The sequence below is a fragment of the Aythya fuligula genome, chromosome 5 (assembly GCF_009819795.1).
Source record: "Aythya fuligula isolate bAytFul2 chromosome 5, bAytFul2.pri, whole genome shotgun sequence".
Lineage (NCBI taxonomy): Eukaryota > Metazoa > Chordata > Aves > Anseriformes > Anatidae > Aythya > Aythya fuligula.
The window spans coordinates 57,335,826-57,344,251 of record NC_045563.1 but is presented as its reverse complement, the minus strand read 5'-3'; the positions used below and the strand labels follow the sequence as shown (position 1 = coordinate 57,344,251).

Genomic DNA, 8,426 nt, shown 5'->3' with positions numbered 1-8,426 from the left:
AGAAAAGAAGAGGAGGCAAGAGCAGAAGGAATCATAAGCAACATTCTATAGACATTCTATAGAAAGTGATTTTAAGGAAACTAGAAGAAGTAGGGGAGGCCTGAAGAGAAGTATAGTCAGTAGCTCTCCATTTTGGCCTAAAAAATCTTTTTCAATCTTGTCTGTTTCTAAATAGCCTCGGCTATTAACTTCCACTTAAGCCTGGTCAGCACTATTTAGAAGAACACATTTAAAGTCAAACTGCTATCTCAAGTACCCTTCATTGGTTGCTTCCATTCTGACTGAAGGAGCAGTAGGATGGCCCCAGTCCCCTCACAGTGCAGTCAGTGCTGTCAGTGTCACAGGTCTCACAGTGGCACTCTGTAGCTACTGGGTATGAATAAAAAGATTCAGGATGGTCACCACAGCCAGGGATCTTCACTGTTTCGTACACAACCTCCTTGAAGGTACATGTTTGCTGAACGGATGATACTGGTGGATATTTATATACCGGATCCTGAAAATTACAAGAAGGAAATATTTATTTTGAAATTCATTACAGGGCAGAATTCTTAGTTTTTACAAAATAGAAGACCTAATGTGAAGTCTTGTAAAACCAGTGGGGAAAATCCCACTGAGATAAAAAGGGTTTGGATTAGGCTATTTGGATTGCACCTAGATCCATATACTTCTCCTTTCAGGAGAATGGTTGTGCAAGATAGGTTTCATACCATCACCAGACAAAGGTGCAGATCAATGGCTTGATTCTTTAAATTATTTTCTATTGGAAAAGTAGAGTCTACATAGTGATCACTGCTTTATTGTGTCTGTTTGCAACCACAAACTGAACAGAAAGCAGAGATCCAGATTCTCATACTTTCAACTCTAGTCATACAATATAAACAATGTATGCAGCCAAATAAAGGTCTGAATTTAACTAGTGTCTTTTCACCCTTCCCTTTACTGTTCAGACCGTCAGTATATCTACTTTCCTATCAAATAACATAGCCATTATTCAGCCTGTTCTTTCACAAGGCTCATCCTGCCCATGTGTATATTATGAACTGGAGAAATTGGTTATTCATAAATCACTTCAGTACTTAATTCTGATGCCTGAAGTTTAAACTTAAGAGTCTCACCCTTGTGAAGCAGTATCCTGAGCACCATGTGGCATTCACTGTAATACAGAATTCACATTCTTCTCTTTCCACTGCTATAGTAATATTGGTGAGCTCACAGCTGTAGCAACAAATTGCTTTCCAGCAAAATAACAGCACATAGCAGTTAAGCGTCTTCATCTTGTGCATAAAGCAGAAAATGGATCTGTATTGGAGAAACATATAATTATTTACAACAGGAAATATTTATAGAGACAGGGATAAATTAAGTCTTCACATTACCCTCAAGTGTTTCTATAATAGCAAGCTTTCAGAGGATAAAGTAATTAAGTAGATCTATCTGTATGCTTATTGTTAAAGGAGTTTGATTTTCTTAAGCAACTGAAATGGTATATCAGCAATCTTTGTAGAGTAAGAACAGCTGAACATTATACTACTTTCAATGAAATAACTTCATCTAAGTTTCGGTACAGATAATGTGTCCTGTCTTTTAGGAGAAAGAAAATGAAACGAGGGAAAAAAAAAAGAGCAAAGGATAACCTGCTTTAAAAAAGAAATTAATTGCATACAGTGTTCGCAATTTCAAAAAAATATTTCCAGATCAAGATCTGATGAAAACTCACCTGTATTCTACTTGCCTTCCTGGTAATAGCTATAGTGAAAAGAAAGCCCCAAGCTTACCTTTTATACTAAATCATGTGTAACTTATACCTTGAGGATTTGCAGAGAATTAATGCAGCAAGCATTAGTTTGGTACTTGGTGAAAGAGGATTAATGCTCAGCCAGACAGTGAGATCAAGCCTTGTTAAGACGGGGGGAAAAAAGAAAAGCAAAACACACTTAGGAAGTGATCGTGAAGGTTACTGTTACAATGTCTTTTTAGAAATTTGCTTGGGTTTTATTCGCTGGCATTTAGAAATAGCTGACCCATTTCACAATTTGGAAATGGGTTGAGAAGTCTATTTTTTGTGAAAATGCTTGGGTATTTTAACTGTTCTGTGTCAGCTACCAAAAGGATATGCTAGGGTGCAAGCTGGTCCTCTGGTAAATCACAGCAGAGACATTGCCAGAGTGTTTCTTATCTAAAGAGTATGCTCCTGAGACTTTCAGGATACCAGTCTTAATTGCTTTTCTCTAAGTTAGGTATGAGTGACTTTACTCAGTAGGCTGTGTGTGTACTTGTTTATTGATCAGGGGTCCAAGAAGGCTAGGAGTATGTGTTTTGTTAAACCAAACTTGACATTTCTTTACCATCTACAATACCACCATAGCTCATCACGGTTCTGATTTCTATCCCAGTGTAGGCACTCCTGGTTCCAGTCTGTCACATTGTCACTTTTAAAAAAAATTATGTAAGGGGGATCTGTATTGTGGAAAGGGACTATAAAGATGTCATAATTAGACTCTAGATCTGTGTTTTCTGCCAGCGATCTCAGATCAAGTATTGTCACATTACAGGGAAACTTAAAAATATTTCTAACAGGCAATCGTGTAACCCAACTTGAATGCATTCCCTAGTTTGTCATTATAATAAGGTTCTATGACCAGTGTTCCCTGTTCACTGCCCTTTTTCTGCTGTCAAAGCTAGCGATGTGTGCCTCTTTACCAGAATAATGACAGAGAAATAACTTTGTTGAGCTTCACATATGATCACTTCTGGGGAAAATGACTCACAGTAGGACTGTATTTACTATCACCTGCCCAGAACAGCCAGTCTTGCTTTGTTATGACTGTTCTATTATGGTCAGTCTGACTTTTTACAGAAATCTATCCACAAAAGAAAACTAGACAAGGACATGCAGTTAAAAGCATTTCATCATGAAAAGAAATTCTCACCAGCTTATTAGTTGTCCTGCAGACGGGATGCTTTCCAGAATGTCTTTTACAAGTGAACCCTTTAAGTGTCTCATACCTTCCTGCGGTCCTGCAGTCTGGCCATCTGTTCCAGTGTTGACCCAGTCTGCAATACTGTAATTTGTTACTGAATTTCCTGTCACAACAAAATTAGGAGGTGATCTGCAATTTCTCCCTAGACATCTGTAATAATAGTTTTGTTTAAATGAAAATCCAGCCCAATTAAATGTATAAAGAAGTCAAGAAAGCAGATATCTACCTTTTTTACTGATAACATAAACTCTATGATTGAATAATGGTCTTTTCTGTTGTTTAGAGTTGATATAGTCATGCTTCTCAGGAAAGATTCTCGCTAATTTCATAGATGCCAGACAAAAGCTGATTAAAAGTAATTATATCCCTACAGAGTACCTGGTACTAACTTACGCAAATTAAATAAAGCCAAATGAACTATATTTGCAAAGGGCAATACAGAAAATATGAAATCTCTAATTTGCAGTGGTCTGTTTCATGATCTGCAGAAGTCATACACATTCACTAACACCATAGTTTCACAAGCAGAGCGTGCAAACTTAGCCCCTGCCATGCTTTCTTCCCCATGTTACTTTGTTGTGTCTCACACAGCCTCTTCAATTGTGGCAATGTGAATTAGGGAAATCATTCTGATTAAAAGGGAAAAAAAAAAAAAAAAAAGAACCAACCAACCCTCTTCTACAGCTTTGCTTTCAATACTGCTGTATCAGCTTGTTCCCCAACAAAATACACAGCTGCAGCAATGCAGTTGATGGGATTGCTTGGGGAGTGAGAATGAGTAGGGAGGTAAACAGAAAATGCTTGCACAGCCTTCTCACTGAAGAATTCCTGAAGCCACGTGGTAACTGCAATACGCTCTTAACAGGTGGATTCCACTGCTACCCTCAATTCAAGAGCGGTTGTTTCTGTTTTCAAGTTGGTGAGCCAGCTATTATCTCTGCTAAATTGATTGTTCAAGTATATGAATATGTATTTTTAAGGCTAATAAGAAATTACAAATTGAAGCCAGCTCATTTGCAATACATCATTCAAGGAGTGGTAATTTGGAGAGTCGTTATTTTGATAGTGACTTTGATATCATTCCCATTCCTTTTCTTGGAAAGATACATGAAATGAATTCCTTCTCATGTTGGGTAAAGTGCTGTATTTATTTTTTTTCTAAGACTATTAGTTCATATCTCTGGGAAATCCTCATGTTCTAAATGGGTCATACTCCCTCAAGTTTATATTCCCAGTAGGTTAAAACAAAGTTTATGGTTGTTGTGAAGGGAGTTGCAGATGTTACTGATTCAGGAAACTTTCTTTATCCCACATATATGAATATTACACGTAGGCTCTGTGTTACCAGATTTTGTATTGTTTTCAGTAATAGAAATGTTTTCCATTTTAAATGCTTTATGCTTATTTCGGGAGTAGATGCAGAGGGACGAACCCTCCCACCTTACACGCTACAGCATCTGTACGTGTTAAGTAGTGGTATTATCTATGTAGTTCTTAAGCAGTGTTGCTCCTCCCAGATATAGCAGTTGTCATTATGGTTGTTAATGTATGCAGCCTAGGAAATTAAAAGACGTGACAGCATTTTTTACAAGACAGAGCAGACATCACATTCATATGGTTGCGTTAATATCTTAGTAGCTTCTCAGGGAAATAAAAAACTTCTCTGTATTGCTATCTTTTGTGTTCTTTGGTTGTTTCCCTTGGACTGTTTATTATTGTAACCTAGCAAGCTATTGTTACCAGTGCTGCCACAAGGGAGCACTTGCTTTGCTGTTTCTAATCACTTATTTCAACCAGAAGTGGTGTGACACAGTTCTGCTATTGTTTCCTATGTAGTAGTTAATGTTTCTGCCTTTTTTTTTTCTTTTTTTTTCCTTTTTTTCCCCCAAAGCATTTAACACAGGACTGAAAACTTTGTTTTGTTTATATAGCTTAAACTAATGAAATTCCTGCCTTCAAGAGAGGTGGTGGTAAGGCTAGCAGTTCTGTTACTAGAAGTCATAAATCTGCCTTGCTTTAAAGAATGTGCTTTATATCTTTCAGAGAAGTTCAGCATCTATAAAAGTACTATTGGAAAACTTGTCTTTATGTGTGTAACTTGTACACTGTGAGTAATAAATCTGACTCTGTCTGGTTGAAACTTATCTGCAAATTATTCCAGCTGCAGAAAAAAAATAGCTTATATATTTTTAAAAAGTGTCAAGGGACCTTGGGTTTAAGTTTGGTTGTGGTTACATGTTTTAGGTCTTGTCAAATATTATGTTACTGGGAAATTGAATGGTTTCTTCATCTGAGAGCTTTTTCTCATGGCAAGTATGCCTCAAGACATTTTTAAAGATGCTTAAAACTGTGGCTTTAGCTAAGTTCCTAGGGACTAGGACAGAATGAAGAGCTGGTTCTTCAAGTTGGGAGTTGTGTGCTTCGCTGAGTATAATGGCTTTTGTGTCAAGTTTCTTCTATGGGTGGCCTTCCTTGACTGAGTACTCTTCCTCTCTCCTTTCTTATTTTTTGTTCAAATGTTTTTCTGCAGAGGCCCAAATTTAACCTGAGCTATTTAAAGCAACAGACCTTTTTGCTGCTACCCAGTGTTTTGCTAATTGATATCCTTGAAGTACGCAGATTCATAAAGCACAGATTCAGAGGCAATTTGCAGTCTCTGTGTGGGGTTGATGTTTCACAGCACAGCAGCACAGGCCTGTGTTTCAATGTTAAATAAGTTCACTGGAGTGTAGTCTTTGCCTTCTGTTATTGCTGCTTACAACAGATGACTTATGTCCTTGCATTGCCCCTCTAGGTGCCTTTGGGATTTACTGAGATTCTTATCCAAGTCACTGGAGAAACCCCTCATGACTTTAGTAGTAATTGTGTTGGGTAGTTGGTCACTACTGTTCAATACTATTTTTGCTGATACTGGTTTAATTTCCCAGCACTGATGATGCAGAATTGTGGAGTAGCTTGTGCCTGCCAAGCACATAGCTGAAACTAGTCATCATCAGCTAAAGAGTTATTAATTAATAAAGAATTGCAGTATGCACCTATATGCAAATAGAATATTTCAGCCTTAGGAGGATAAAGAAAATCACAAAATGCATCAGCTACATGTTTGGTAGCACAGAAGTTTAGAAAGCTTTTGAGATGTCAGTTTCCATTGCTTAGTGCAGAGGTTATGCTTCCCATATTCCCTAGGCAATACCTACATGAACTGTTCGTCTTTTTAAGTCTTGTAGATATCCTGCTTGCAATCAACAGCAGCAGAAGCTAATCCTTCTGAAATGTGTTTAGTATACACAGAACAATACAAAGAACAATGGCATTCAGTTATTTTTCATGTAGTTTTGGCTCTCATGATGTAAATTCATTCCTGTCCGAATTTAATACCACATTTCTGAATATATAACAGCTGTGTTTTCTTACCCTGTTCAGTGACGTGATCCTTACAACCTGCAGCTCTTTGCTGTTGTAAAACCACTGTATGATCTTGGCTTCTTATGTAACATAATTTGATGAATCCAGTGGTATCTGATAGAAAGTGTGTTAAGATTCTGTTGAGCACTGAATGTATGTTTGTTACACGTGTTTTGTTTTTTTTATTTTCCTGACATGCTAAACCATCCTGCATTCTTTCATTTTTAGAAATTTTTAGCATTTCACTTTATTTCAGAGTATTTTTTCCTTTTATTTTTTATTTTTTTATTTTTTTTTATATACATATATCTTTTTGGATTAATTTCTGTGTATGTAAATAAAGTAGCAGTTTTGCTCCTGTGACTGTCCTGGAGAAATATGGTTCTATATTTGGCTGTAAGTATGAGAGCAGTGTTTATTTTATTTTGTTTTATTTTATTTTTCTCAAAAGGAACAAGAAAGCATTTTCATGGACTTGACAAAAAAGATTAGTCATATTAGAAAAGAATTGAAAAAGCAAGGGAGAGATCTGATGGAAAATATCTTCCAAGTCACATGTGCCATTGATACATAACCAGCTAGGGTTTCCTTTTCAGTATGTAAGCAGTTCTTGGGGCTATATGGGTTTGCTGTTAAGATGTTGATAGCTAAAGAGCAAAAATATTTCTGCTGGGATGTGAGTTGAAGAAACCAGAAATAGGAGCATGAGGCTTCACCTGATATGATTCATTATGAATCATCTTTGCTGATTTTGTGCAGAATACAGAGACCTGTGCAGAACTGTCACACTCCAATACAAGCGGTACCTGCATGCCTGTAAAGCAGGAGCCGTGCTAAGTGTTTTCATCTTCCACACTGAGCAGAAGCAGAGGCCCCTCTGGATTTACTGGGGTCATGGGTTGTTAAACAGTTCAGTGTGAGTGGAAGCAAAACTGTCAGAGAGGAAGAGCAGTTTGTTTTTTAAATGTTTATTTCATACAAAACGAACCTGAAAAGTTTGAAACCCTCCATAGAAGGAAAGCCTTTTACTTTGCAGAGTTGCTTCAGGTTGCCGTATTTCTCTCTCAAGTTACGGTAAGTTGAAGCCAGAGCATACACATGGACTGCCGAGGCAGCTGCCAGTTGCGGAAGCGCTGGGTTCCCCGGCCTTGGAAGTGTAGTATCCTCAGCAACCCAGCTTGGTAGGCTTTGGGGCAGGCAGATGGGAAAGCTGGCAGGAAGCCTAGGTTTCAAAGAACTTCATGGAAATAGTCTTTGTAGGATCGGTTTTCAACCAACTTGGAATTTGCCATTTACCTCCAAAAATGGTAAATTTCTAGAAAAAAAATGTCAGAATTTTTTGGTCTTGTGTTTTGGAGAACAGTGTTCCTAAGTTGCGAAGGAAGCTTTTAAGTGTGTATTAATTACTCTATTAAACCATATTGATCAGGAGCTGACTGAATTTTGAAACCAAAATGAAAACCAAACATACCTGAGTATTCATTTGAAGGGCAGAGTCTAATTAGACTGTTGGAGCACACTGTTACTGCATACACTGAAAAGTAAGTGCTTAAGAGAAAGCTGAAATACTTAGCTGCTTTCATGCAGCTTGCTGAGTGGCATACCTGTCAGTTTAGGAGCAAGAAGGCTCCTTTCTTTTTTAATAAAAATAGCATGCATTTCTTAAACAGTAAGTCTGGCAGGACTATGCCTTTACTCACAAATAGACAACAGTATGTGCTAATTGATTTCAAACTATGTCTATGATACGTAGTATAAGGCTTATTTGAATCTTGCTGACAGTGTGCATTGATAGCACATGGAATTTGATGTAGAATGATTCAGCACACTGGATAATTGAGAAAAAGATCATATTTGGGATGCTATATAAAGTCCTAGGAGGTTGGAGATGCCTGACCCATATTCTTTTTTCAGGTGCTGCAAATTTTAGGTCAAATTATTTAAGGAAAATAGGGCAAAGAGAATGTATAGAGCCACAGCCACCTTTAGCTGTGACTTTTACTTCTTATCTGACCAACCACTTTTTTTTTTTTTTTT

General features: G+C 37.4%; 1 protein-coding gene across 1 annotated transcript; it reads right to left on the bottom strand.

Annotated features, from left to right (window-relative positions):
- Positions 1–259: 259 nt before the first annotated feature.
- On the bottom strand, positions 260–1,277 carry FSHB (follicle stimulating hormone subunit beta). Its single transcript, XM_032188970.1, has 2 exons — positions 1,119–1,277; positions 260–496 (listed from the first exon to the last, which is right to left on the bottom strand). The coding sequence occupies exons 1-2, from the start codon at positions 1,275–1,277 to the stop codon at positions 260–262; spliced, it is 396 nt and encodes a 131-aa protein (XP_032044861.1).
- Between the last annotated feature and the right edge of the window lie 7,149 nt (positions 1,278–8,426).